Source organism: Mus pahari, chromosome 14, assembly GCF_900095145.1.
Source record: "Mus pahari chromosome 14, PAHARI_EIJ_v1.1, whole genome shotgun sequence".
NCBI lineage: Eukaryota > Metazoa > Chordata > Mammalia > Rodentia > Muridae > Mus > Mus pahari.
This window is the reverse complement of record NC_034603.1, coordinates 36,929,179-36,942,883: the sequence shown is the minus strand read 5'-3', so window position 1 is coordinate 36,942,883 and position 13,705 is coordinate 36,929,179. Positions and strand designations below refer to the sequence as shown.

The 13,705-nt window shown below is 49.7% G+C and overlaps 1 protein-coding gene across 1 annotated transcript; it reads right to left on the bottom strand.

Annotated features, from left to right (window-relative positions):
• Positions 1 to 2,084: 2,084 nt before the first annotated feature.
• Vamp2 (vesicle associated membrane protein 2) lies at positions 2,085 to 5,936 on the bottom strand. Its single transcript, XM_021212100.2, has 5 exons — positions 5,818 to 5,936; positions 5,195 to 5,315; positions 4,572 to 4,730; positions 4,431 to 4,482; positions 2,085 to 3,833 (listed from the first exon to the last, which is right to left on the bottom strand). Coding segments are annotated over exons 1-5 (351 nt in total). The 5' UTR covers positions 5,820 to 5,936; the 3' UTR covers positions 2,085 to 3,816.
• Between the last annotated feature and the right edge of the window lie 7,769 nt (positions 5,937 to 13,705).

Below are 13,705 nucleotides of genomic sequence, written 5' to 3'. Positions count from 1 at the left end.
CTGGTTGGCCAGCCCCTTCTTGCAGACTCCCAAGAAGGCCCGCTCACTACCTATAACCTCACAAAAGAGACTGAGAGGTTACATAATCTGTCGGAATTAGACTATGTATATTGATAAAAGAGCTAAAGTCTGAACCCAGGTCTCTGACACCATAAAGGAAGCTTGGTATCATAGGGCCTATGGAAACATTAAACCTAGAAGTAACTCCAAGAATTAAATGCAAAAAGCCTTATTTCAATTCTCCATAAAGGTAGAATTTAGGATAGGCTGTAAGATACCTTAGCACTTTAGAACCTCTGAAATAATTTCCAATGGAAAGGCCTAAAAATAACACACACACACTTTTTTGGGGGGGGGGGGGGGGGGGGTTCCAGACAAGTTTTTTTCTTTTTCTTTTTTTTTTTTTTTTTTTTTCTTTCCGAGACAGGGATTCTCTGTGTAGCCCTGGCTGTCCTGGAATTCACTCTGTAGACCAGGCTGGCCTCGAACTCAGAAATCCGCCTGCCTCTGCCTCCCAAGTGCTGGGATTAAAGGTGTGCTCCACCACTGCCTGGCCCAGACAGGTTTCTATGTGTTGCTCTGGCTGTTCTGGAACTCACTCTGTAGACCTGGCTTCCCCCAAACCCAAAGACTGCCAATCCACCTGCCTCTGCCCAACTCTGAAAATCTAATTTTTAAAAAAAATTTGTATGAGTACATTGTAGCTGTCTTCAGGCACTGTAGCTGTCTTTAGACACACCAGAAGAGGGCATCATATCCTACTATAGATGGTTGTGAGCCACCATGTGGTTACTGGAAATTGAATTCAGCACCTTTGGAAGAGTACTCACTGCTCGTAACTGTTGAGCCATTTCTCCAGCCCCTGAAAATCTATTTTTAAAAGTACCTCTAATTTTTTTTTCTCAATACTGGATTCCTTTGTGTAACGTAGCCCTGGCTGTCCTGGACTCTTTGTAGACCAGGCTGGGCTTAAACTCAGAGATCCATACGCCACTACCGCCCAAGTACTGGGCTTAAAGGTATGCACCACCACCCTACCTTCGCCCCCGGCTCTCTAATAGTCCTTATTTCTTGGCTAGCGATGATGATGCACACCTTTAACCCAGCACTCGACAGGCAGTCAAGTGTGTATTCAAGGCCTAATCTACACAGTGAATTCCAGGACAGCCAGTGTTGCATAATGAGATTCTGTCTCAAAAAAATTTTTTTTTGTTTTCTTTTTAAAATTTTTTTAGACAGGGCCTCATTATGTAGACCAGGCTAACCTCACAGTCAAGAGATCAGCCTGTCTCTGCCTCCTATATGCTTGGTGTAAAGGCCTGCACCACACCCGGCTCTCTAGTGGTTCTTAGCCAATCCTCTCACCCTGATCTCTCTAGTCAACTGCCCTAGAGAGACAAGGATCATTGTGATCCAGCAAATACCACACTCACTAGCAGTGACTAGTACCTCATGCCCTGAATACAGACAGAGGGCAACCAGAAATGCTACCTATTTCCTATATAGCTATATCTCAGAGATGTTGCCGAAGTACAAGGGGGTAGTGATGCTTCTAGTTCAAGAGTTCTGGAGTAACAGTCACACAACATGGTGCAAGGGTAGTGTGCCATCTATAGCTAGCTTTATGCCACAGTCAGCTTTGCCTCATCAAGCTGGTCCTTTCAAGCATTCATTAGCCCATCTGGATATACAGCACTGAGATGGACAGGGGAAGAAATGCCCCCACAGAAGTGGTCCAGGAGTACGGGGCTATGAGAGAACCTAAGGGATAGCTAGAAGTGATACTTAGAAGATAAAGGAGTCCTGTGGTAGCAGCTTACTCTAGGCCAGGAGTGGGAGGCTGGTAATCCCAGACTGCAGATGTCACCTGCCTTAGACATCAGGTTCTTTCTTTAGTGATCCTTCTGATTCTCATCTGCCAGTGCCCCCTGTGGCCACTTCGGGAATTGCACTTTCCCAGGGCCAAGGTCAGGGCCTCCTGCAACAGGCCAGCCAGCTCTTCCCAAAGAATCTTTCAACCACCCCATACCTGAAAATCCAATACTCTTATTACTGATTAAGAAAAAGATTTTGGACACCAGCTGGTTACTCATTACACGTTTATTGTACATTTTCACAATCTGGATGCGCCACAGAATTGGGGGCATGGGGCAGGGGAAGAAGGAAGGCAGGGGACACTGGGATAATATTGGGGGTCTAAAACACAAGCACCCCCACCCCCAGCATCTCTCCTACCCTTTCACACCACAGTTTAGATCTCCTTGGTTCCCCTCCACACAGAAAACCTGGTGTGTGGGGGCAAGAGTTTGGGGAACACCCCCTCAAGGCAGGTTAAGGGGCTGTACCCTCAGACCCCTAAAACTGTGCCATTTTAAAAGATTAGATCCTTCCTCTATCATTGTACTCAACAAGGAAATAGCTTGCTTTCTCTCTCACACGCGCTCTCTCTCTCTCTCTCTCTGGGCTCAACAGCCCTGGAGAAGGATGAGGATCCCCATCCTCCAGCAAGTCCCATACACATATTGGCAGTGACTAGTACCCCCACCCTGAATACAGGGGGGCAGTCAGAGGAGCTGGGCAGTGATGGGGGGTAATAACCCCCCCCCAGATTGGGGAGGAAAGTTTCAGTCCAACCTCTAGCAAGGATGAGGCCAGAGACTTCAGGCAGGAATTAGGGGGATTCTGTTTTGTCCCACTCCTCCCCAAGGCAGTGATGACCCACACACACTGGAGCCACCCCTCCTCAAAGAACCAGATTGTGGTCAGCCCCCAGTTCTCCTGGTGGGAGGAGGCAGCAGATCAGGCAGATGGGAGGGAGCGAGACCCCCCTGGGAATGTCAGTTGAGTGCCCCACATGAAAACTGGGGAGCAGGAATGTAGGGAGAGACCCCGAGTGGCAGAATTATTGGTCCATCATAACACACTGAACTCCAAGACACTTACACACCAGCTGGGGGAGGGAGAGGAGGGTACAAGAGGTGTGGAAAACAGGGTAAGGGAAGCAAACTAGACTAGAGGGGTTGGGAGGAGGCAACCTTGGGGTCCAGAGCAGCCTGGTTCCCCAAAAGTCCAGACTCCCCACCACCTTCAGATAATGTCGTGCTAATAAAAGTGTGATAAGAGGACCAATGGAGACTGACTCTTCCAAAAAGAAAGAAAGAAAAAACACAGAAGAGTGAATAGTGATGGATCAGAAAGGGAACAAAAAACTAATAAACAAACAAACAAAACCAAAACAGAAGGCGTGTGCAAATGATATGCTAATCAACATGTTGGAAGCTCCCAGAAAACCTTGGGATTCTTAGGACCAAGTGGAACCAGTCTCAGAGCCTCCCAAGGGATACAAAGATGCAGCCTAGGGAAGCCTAGACAGGTGGAGTGTTCTGTTTGTTTCTGTGGGGTTTGCTTTTTGTTTTGGGAGGGCCTGGGATTGTACAGGGAAGATAAGGGAAAGATTGGTTAAATCCAAGGGAAGGAGGAGAGGGGCTATTGCATAGCAGATGCAAATGAAGGGACTTGGGGCTGATCAGGAAAGAGGAAAAGGGACAGAGGTTGAGAGAGAGAGGTGATGGGAACCTCAGGAAGGGGTGTTAAGGACAACCGGAAAAAATCTTCTAGTAATAAAACTACAAACAGACCAAATATATATAATATTATATATGTATAAATAACAGCTGGCTATTTACAGGGGGCACACACACGGACACACACACACACGGATCCAAGGGAGGGGGCTGAAAGATATGGCTGAGAGGTGGAGGAACGGCTGGGGGTGGGGGAGAGGCCCTTCTTAGGCAGGGCAGACTCCTCAGGGATTTAAGTGCTGAAGTAAACTGTGGAGAGGGCAAGAGGAGGACGAGGGAGAGGGGGAGAAAGAGAAAGAAAGCAGTGTGTCAGGCCTGGCCCTGTTCCAAGCCTCCCCACTCCCCCGCTGGCTGACACCCCTTCCCTCTCAGCCTCAGTTGCTTCAAAGGGACTTAACAAGTGGGTATTGAGATCCCTTAAACTCCATGACTGGACAAAGGGGCATAAAACCTTTAATGCACTGGGCATGTGACGATAGCTTTCAAACAGTGGACTAAGTGGTATCCTGGTGGGTGGTGTTGGAGACCCTCAACCTTTCCTGTCTCCTACTCCAGCTTTAGAACCCCCAAATCGAGCTTTTAGGCTCAAAGGGTTTCTAGAAGAGCACCAGGGACCCACCCGCTATTCCTAGTCCCAAAATCTTAACCGGAACTACCCGTAACCAGGGCGAGCAGGGCTACACAGCACTCAAGTTTGGGGCTCTAGATGAGTCAGAACTGCCAATAGCAGCAAAGCGTGTTTTGGTTGCAGAGTAAAAACTAGGTTAATGACCTTCAAAGCCCAGGCTCCCCAGGGAAAGACTCTACCTCTCCAGGAAAAGGGCCCTGGCCTCTGGCCCCACTCACCGATGATGATGATGAGGATGATGGCGCAGATCACTCCCAAGATGATCATCATCTAGGAGTGAGAGGGAGGTGAATGACACGGTGACACCCCCCTCACCCACTGCCCCACCACCACCACCTGTCTCCATCTCCTCCCTTTACCTTGAGGTTTTTCCACCAGTATTTGCGCTTGAGCTTGGCTGCACTTGTTTCAAACTGGGAGGCCCCTGCCTGGAGGGCATCTGCGCGGTCATCCAGCTCCGACAGCTTCTGGTCCCGCTCCAGGACCTTGTCCACATTCACCCTCATGATGTCCACCACCTGGAGGAGGGGTCCACGAGGCAGGGGGGTGTGCCAAGGCATGCCTCAAGGAGGGCACTTCTTGAACATGTGCCCACTGTGGCACACGTGGAACATGCACCCTGATGTTTCCAGGCTAACATGCCAAGGACATACACAGAACATGCCTAGCACACCTAGGGGACATGCTGCTGCCATAGAGCTCAGATGTCTCAGCAACACCCTCTATCTATAGGGCCTGGATCCACCTATCACCAGAGCACACCTGCCCCAGCTGGCACACCCCAGGCTAGCACAACTGATTCATCCTGCAGCCCTTCCAAATGCATGCTGACAGGGAGACAGAGAGAGGATAAGGCAGGTCTCAGACCAAACCCACAAGCATAAACTGTCACTACCTTCAACCCAAGATGGGCTCCCACACCTATTTGCCAGCCCATCATCTTGCATCTTTCACACACACACACACACACACACACACTCACCTCATCCACCTGGGCCTGGGTCTGCTGCAGTCTCCTGTTACTAGTAAGGTTTGGAGGAGGTGCAGGGGGGCCACCCTCGCCGGCCGGGGCGGCAGGCGGGACGGTGGCAGCCGTAGCCGACCTAAGGAAGAGAAACGGATTAAGACTCGAGGCCTGAAGCCTGTGGCCCTACGGCAGGGGCTCCACCCATCCACCTGTCCCTCCACAGTCCCTCCAGTCCTCTCTTGCGAGAGAAGGCCACCCGATGGGAGACCGTCACTCTAAGGCCCCAAAGCGGTTGAGCTGCGTGACCTTGAGAGACCCTCCTCATGCCTCAATTTCCCCTCCTGTTAAATGAGGGCGACCTCGTAGATGCTGCCCGGGGTCGACCCGAAATGACTGACGGCCATGGTGACAGGGGCGGGGCGGAGGGTGGACGCTGGGTCTGCTCCCTCCGGCAGCCATCGCCCGTGCCAGACCGCAAGGGACCCGGTTCCGGGCATCCGCCCGCAGTCATGGGCACCAGCCTAGCCCGCGGCACGAGAGGCGCGGCGGGTCCCCCGTGTTTCCCGGTCCACTCCTTGGGGTGGAGGCCCGCAAGGGGCAGAACGTCGCGGGTGGCGAGTGGCAGGCGGCTGACTTACATGGCGGGGGTAGCGGGCAGAGGACTTGGCAGAGGCAGTGACAGCGACGGCGGCGGCGGCGGCGGCGGCTCGCGCTGGCTCCGACTGGCGCTGGCTACCCGGGACTGGAAGATGGCGGCCGCACGTCACCCGCATCCGGGCACTGCGGCGTGGGCGGGGCGCGGCAGGCGACACGTCGCAAGCGGACCGCGGGGGCGGGGCGCTGCAGGGCCGGGGGTCGTCTAGTTGGGTCTGTCGGTCTTAGGCTGTGGGCCTCAGCTCGCCAACCCACCGCCGCCCCCAAGGCACCTGCCTCTTTTGGCACCCACAACCGAGATCCATACCGCCCCCCCCCCCAATTACATCTTCCCTCATCTTTGAAGAGGATACACCGGTCCTTGTGCCATTTAGCCCAACGTCTCATCCTACAACCTGGTCCCAACCCCTGGTCTATGGGTTGAGGGTGGAAGAATGAAAAGTGACCAAGGCAGGTGACAGAGCAATACCGATAACTGGAATCCTGACGCTGGAGTGAAGGGGAATTGTGAGGAATAATCTCACCCATCACCCTGCAAGTGAATGTCTCACGGGAGGACTGTGGCTTCTGATTTCCTAGCTGGGTGTGGGCAAAGGAGTAACAAGCACACACACACACACACAAAACCCTGTGAAAACTGCCCTCCTTACAGATGAAGGTCTGACCAGGTGTATTACTTGGCAGTTAAAGCCCAAGCAGGCCCCACAAAGATTAGACAAGCTAAAGACTCCAGGATGGGCCGAGACTGTCTGGTGGTGCCGCAGGCTGGATCCCGACTGGGGTCAACTGCCCCACCTCAGCTCTGACTCTAGCATAGAGCCTGGGCTGAAAAGAGACAGTAGACAGGGTGGCACCTGAAGTACTTAGGTTATAGGGACAACTTTACATGTGGATTAGTCCCACACACGCGACCTTGACAGAACCAGCCGCCTCTCCCTGCACCCTAAACACTAAGCGCATCACGTATGGAGACACTCAATATTTGTCAAATGGCCTGATCTAGATAACACTATTGTGTTATTCTCACTATTGTGTGATAGTCTCTTAGGCCTGGTCCATTCCTGTCTGCTCCATTTTAAGTACACTAAACAGCCACGGCAGCTGTACACACTCCCATCCTGCATCTAGGGAGAAAGAACCGGGGAGCAGCTGTCTATTTAGCAAGCCTCCAGGGTGAAGGAGGCATTTTAGGGGAGGACCTACTGGTGTGGGAGTACTCATTACATCCCTGAGAGAGCCTTATTCTCAGAGACAGGCAGGGTCTGGCTTTCCTCCTCCCACTCCGGGGCTTCCCAGGGCCTCCTGTGCTGCAGTGCCCAACCCCCCTCCCAGCAGAAGCCCCAGGACAAGTTCTGTCATCTGAGGTGTTAGTTCCCAGCTGTCTGGGGGAGGTGAAAGAGCTGGGGAGTGCGTGCTGGGTGCAGAATTTGCTCTGTGCTGCCTCCAGCTTCCAGGAGCAGCCACCATTAGCCTGGTCTTTGTGAGGCTGGGCTCCTGAAAACGAGGAGCTTTGGTGGTGGTGGAAGGAGCTGTTCAGATCAGCTGTGAGGCTCTCGTTTGCTGTCCCTGAGACCACTCTGCTTTCCAATCAGAGAACAAAGATGCCCAGTTCCATCATTTCACGTTCAACCCCCCCCCTAGTGTCTGGATAGGAAACGTCATGGAGAGTGGGGAAAGAGAAACTGTGAACCCCTGCAGGTGAGATCGCAGACCCTGGTGTAGGGATGACACCCATGTGGCCTAGCCAAAATGCAGAGGCTATGGGAGGGACAGAGTCCCAGACAAATTTGGAGACGCGCTGGGCCTTGGCACATTGCTGGGAAAGTTGATCTTCCTGGTGGATTCTGGGAACAGGAACGGTAGAGTGAAAATGAAGGCGCGGTGTGAAGGGTGGGAAGGACCCAATAGGATTCATCTTAGAAAGAGGACTGTCACTGCACAGCGCCGCTCAGCACAGCCCACCTCGGGGCGGGTGGCGGTGTTAAGAAAGTCTAAGTTTAGATCAGTGCTGGAGGAGGGAGGAGACTGCAGTGGGATGACCGCGTTCACCTGGAAATGTGTAAGAGAATGTTTTACGCCAGGCAGGGAGAACGGAGACTCAGAGCAGACTTGTGCTGAAGAAAACGCAGTATTTGCACACTGTGGTGCTCCCCACGGTTGCAGGGAATTGGTGGTTGACCCTCTGGGCCCAGTCCCCGAAGCTCTTTTCAGGCTTGGTGGTGCCTGTTCCTAAGCCCCGCCCGCGCTTGGAAGATGAAGGCAGGACAATCCAGAGTTTAAGATCAGTCTGCTAAAGGAGACACTGTCTCAAAACAAGCCAAAGACCGGGGCACGGAGGACTAATGGGTCAGCAGTTAAGACTATTACTGCTCTTCCAGAAAACCCTGGTCCATTTTCCAGCACCCACATGGCAGCTCAAAGCCATCTGTCGCTCCAGTCCTAGGGGATCTCACCCACTCTAGGCCCATGGGACTCCAAGGGTACTGGGCTCAAGGCTGCTTCTAAGACCGTCCTTCAGGGTTCTGAGGTCGGCATACAGAGTTCCCAGGACTCCTGGTTTAGAAGCTGGGGTGGAGGGGCGGAGCTGAATCATTCCCTCCCACAGTGACTCCTGAGCTCATTCCATCCTCAGGAGTCAAACCCTCAGAGCAGTCATTAATTTCTGGGACCTGTTTGTCCCCTCAACAAGGCTCTCATCAATGTCCTGCTGTTGAGTGGAGTGCTATGCCCTTAGGGGGTTGGAAGCAGGTGACACTGATACATTTGGGCGAAGCTTAAAGCAGTGCTTTAATGGGTTCGGTTTTGATTTTGTTTTTGTTTTTTTTTTGGGGGGGGGGNGTTTGAGACAGGGTTTCTCTGTATGGCTCTGGCTGTCCTGGAACTCACTTTGTAGACCAGGCTGACCTCGAACTCAGAAATCTGCCTGATTCTGCCTCCCAAATGCTGGGATTAAAGGCATGCACTACCATGCCTGGCAATATTTTTATTTTTTAAAGATTTATTTATTATATGTAAGTACAGTGTAGCTGTCTTCAGACACCCCAGAAGAGGGCATCAAATCTCATTACAGATGGCTGTGAGCCACCATGTGGTTGCTGGGATTTGAACTCAGGACCTTTGGAAGAGCAGTCAGTGCTCTTAACCTCTGAGCCATTCTCCAACTCAACTTTTTTTGTTTTTTGTTTGTGTTTGTTTTTTGTTTTTCACATTTAGGAAGGTTTGGTTCTTGTGCTTATGTTTGTAGTGTTGAGGATAGAAATCAGGACCTTGTGCATTTTAAACCAAGCTCTACCACAGAATGTCATTCCCCAGACCTAATGGTATTTCTTTGCCAATTCTTTTTTATAGTAAAGGATAACATATGCACATGAAAGTCACATCTTGGGGCTGGAGCAGTGGTGCCTGCTGCTCTTCCAGAGGAGGTTGGTTCCTAGCTGTCACATCAGTTATGCCACAACCCCCTGTAACTCCAGCTCCAGCGGATCTGAAGTGCTCTGCTAGCACATGCATATGCAGATAAATAAATAATAAAAGTCATGTTTTCTTTGTTTTAAAAATTGCATTTATTACCAGGTAGTGGTGACACACACCCTTAATCCCAGCCTCTGAAAACAGAGGCAGGTGGATCACTGTGTGAGGCCAGCCTGGTCTACAGAGCAAATTCCAGGACAGCCAGGGCTACACAGAGAAACCCTGTCTTGAAAAACCAGGGGGAAAATGCATTTATTTATTGGGGTAACACACATGACCGTCATGGATAGGAGGCTTTTCTTTTCTCCCACTGTGTCAAAGAAGACCAAACGCAGGTTGTCAAGCTTGGCAGCAGGTCCTGAAGAGTTATCTCACTGGGCCATTTCTTTGTTGAGACAAGGTCCCATTGCTGGTCCCTGAATGCTGGGCTTACAAGCTTAGGCCATGACACCTGGTTGTTTTAAGTGGTATCTGCTTCATTTGTGTGGTTTCCCTACCCAAGTACACAGCACAATATCAGGAACAAGGCAGACAAATGGATGAGGAATGGTCAGAACAGTGGTCCTCCCTGCCTCCCTCGGATGGCAGCATTGAGGGGCCCTGCTCCTCTCCCATCCCTGGTGCTCCACCTCCCAGCAGCTGACCCACCAGTGCCCACTCCCTCCAGATCTGATGCTCTTCCCTCGTTCATCCCATGAACAATCCACGCATGGTGCTCTGCCCTTTGTTTTTCCCATTTAACATAACTTGGAGATAGTTCCATCATATGTAGGGGACACAACTCACATCTTTATGATTGTGGGATATCCTGATGTATGGATATAAAGCAATTTAATCAATCCACTGTAGGTGATCACTTTAGGTTGTTGGTGCCCTTTTGCCTACCTAGGCAAAGATATAAAGAATATTCTACACATTCCTATTTTACCTTTATGCAAACGTGTAGAATGAACTCCTGAATATGAAAATCCTAGTTCAAAGGCAGGCACAGGAAAACAGGCCTTTTATCCCAGCACTCCGGAGGCAGAGGCAGGCAGATCTCTGTGAGTTCAAGGCCAACCTGGTCTACAGAGTGAAGTTCCAGGACAGCCAGGGCCACACAGAGAATCCCTGTCTGGAAAACACCAAAATGAAAGAAAAATCAAGGGGCTGTAGAGATGGCTCAGCGGTTAAGAGCACTGACTGCTCTTCTGAAGGTCCTGAGTTCAAATCCCAGCAACCACATGGTGGCTCACAAACCACCCATAATGAGATCTGACTCCCTCTTCTGGAGTGTCTGAAGACAGCTACAGTGTACTTACATATAACAAATAAATCTTAAAAAAAAAAAAAACAAGACAGGCAAAAGAATATTTAAAAAAAGAAAGAAAGAAAATCAAACCATATGAGGACCTGGGTCGAGTGGGAAACCTATAATCTAAGGTTTATGGCCTTTCTAGACTACAGAGGAAATTAAAATTCAGCCTGGGAAACCCAATGAGACCCAATGTCAAGCTGAAAAAGTAAAATACATGAAAAGATGGTGATATAACTCACTGTAGAAAGCCTGCCTAGTTCTGATGGACCCTAGATTCAACTCATAGTTTTGAGCTAAGGATTTAACAAATCTGAACAAAATAAATCCTAAACCAAATTGCTTGTGATTTTGATGGGTACTCCCAAATTGCTACCTACGGGTGTGCTACCAAGTTTTGTTCCCACCCAGCAAACAGGTAAGACAGGTTTCCCCGCATCTCCAATATGCTATGAAACTTTTCCGCCATTCTTAGTATGTTGGGGCTACAGAACTGGCTCAGTGGTTGAGTATCTGCTGTTCTTCTAAAAGAATCGGGATGAGTTTCCAGTCCCTAGCACCCGAAATTCACAACTTCTATCCCCAGCTCCAGAGGATTCAGCTCCCCGTACTGGTTCCCTCATGCATCTGCACGCATGTCATGCTTGGACACAAACAAATCTTAAAAATTAATTAACTATACACAATTGTCATTCCTTTTATGGTGGATAACATGAGACCTCTTCATATGTGTAATAGTTCTTTTAACTCCTAACCTATGAAATGCCCGTAAAATTACTGTATGATTTTAAGTTCTTTGTATTTTCTTACAAACTTACAGATTGTTGGGTCAACATTAACTTTTTCACTACAAGATGATTTACAAATACTTTCTGAAAACATCATCTTTTGCTTCCCACTTTTGTCTATTTTTTACTATGCACATGTTCTGTTATTTGTTTGCTTGTTTCTGTTGACAAGTGTCACCTAGTCACTGGTTTCAAACTGGAAATCCTCCTGCTTCACTCTCCTGAGTTACCAGCATGCACCGCCAGCCTTAACTACTTATGTCTGGACCTAAAGATTAAACTCAGAATCTAGTTCGTCCTAGGCAAGCCCTCTACCAGTGTAGCCCCATCCCAACATTCATCATAAATGGTTAAATGGGCCAGCATTCTTTTATGCCTCTATGTTTCTTATCATAAATGTAAGTTATACATTTATATGTAAATATATAATCTACTCAAAATTTATTTTTAAAACTACCCAGACTTGAATATGGCAGCACACAGCTGTAATCTCAGCTATTCATGAGGCAGGGGGATCGCTCCAGTTTGCTTTCTGTGGCTGTGATAAAACACTGACTAAAACCAGCCTGTGGAGAAAGCGTCTATGGCAGCTTACAGGCTGCAGTTCATTCTTGAAGAAACCAAGGTAGGAGGAATTCACGGTAAGAACTGAGGCAGACCATGAGGAGCAAAGGGCCGCTGCCCACTGCCTCGCTTCCTTATGTCACGATCAGCCCAGGCTCATCTGCCCAGGGTGGCACAGCCCACAGTGGCTAGGTGTTTCTGTGTCAATTAGCAATTAAAGAAATACTGCAAAGACATGCCCAAAGGCCCACAGGCAAATCTGATGGAAGCAATTCTCTTCCCAGGTGACTCTAGACTTAGGTTAACAGCTGAAGCTAACTCTGTCAGGGATCATAGCCTAGGCTACAGAGCAAAATCCTGTTTCAAAGCAACAAAGACAACTCTGAGGGCTAGAGAGATGGCTCAGCAGTTAACTCAAGTTCAGTTCCTCGCATCCACATCTGCCAGTTCCCAAGCACCGGTGACTCGAGCTCCAGGAGATCCAAGGCCTTTGGCCTCTGTGGGCTCTGTACTCACAAGCACACTCCCAAACGCAGACGCATACAAATAATTAGAAATAAATCTTAGCCAGGCGGTGGTGGCGCACACCTTTAATCCTAGCATTTGGGAGGCAGAGGCAGGCGGATTTCTGAGTTCAAGGCCAGCCTGGTCTACAGAGTGAGTTCCAGGGCTACACAGAGAAACCCTGTCTCAAAAAAAGAAAAAGAAAGAAAAAAAAGAGTGGGAGGAAAAAAAAAGAAATAAATCTTAAAAACAGAACTAGCAGGCTAGAAGAGATTGCTGAGCATAAGATCAACAATTGCTCTTCCAGACATCCTGAGTTCAATTCCCAGCAACCACTTGGTGATTCACAACCATCTGTAATGGGATCTGATGCCCTCTTCTGGTGTGTCTGAAGACATCTACAGTGTACTCATTTATTTGTTTGTTTTTGAAGCAGGGTTTCCCTATGAAGCTCAGGCTGGTCTTGAACCTGGCAGCCTCTTACCTAAGCCTCCCGAGTTCTACTGAGAAAAAAGCTTGCTCTCTGTGGCAGTGAGAAGGGCCCACTGTGAGAGCTGCCAAGTTGCTCTGATATGCAGCAGTGACAACAGAAGCAGGCGTTAAACTGAAGGTCAAGGCTTAACAGCAGTGTTAGGAGCACTGAGAAAGATGGATAAAAGGATTTGCAGCTGGCTGCTCAAAAACCACGCCACACAGGTAGAAGGCAAGACTCCGGACGGCAGGGCAGCTGTCCCTGCCCACCACAGGACGTGGAGGAAATTATGTAAGACACTATCGACCTTCCATTTACCCTTACAGTCAATGCAGCTGTTTGGTTTTGGTTTTACCGAGACAGGGCTTCCCTGTNTAGGCCGGGCTGTCCTGGAACTCATTCTGTAGATGAGGCTGGCCCCCAACTCTGAGATCTGTTGCTTCTGCCTCCTTAGTGCTGGGATCAAAGGCATGTGCCCCCTCTACCCAGTGTAATGCAGCTAATTGTAGCAGGTTAAAACCTAACGATGACTTCTGGGAAGCTCCCACCGGGGAGACCACCTCAGACTGCCTTACACACCAGGAGCTAAGTATGAGGTCACTAAAGAAGACTGCAGCCACACCCTGGTGGCAGGAAGGGAGGGCACTAACTCTTTGCTGCTGCAGTAAAGCTACAAGTGGGTTCAAGAACAAAGACAGCGGGCTGGTGAGATGGCTCAGTGGGTAAGAGCACCCGACTGCTCTCCGGAGTTCAAATCCCAGCAACCACATGGTGGCTCA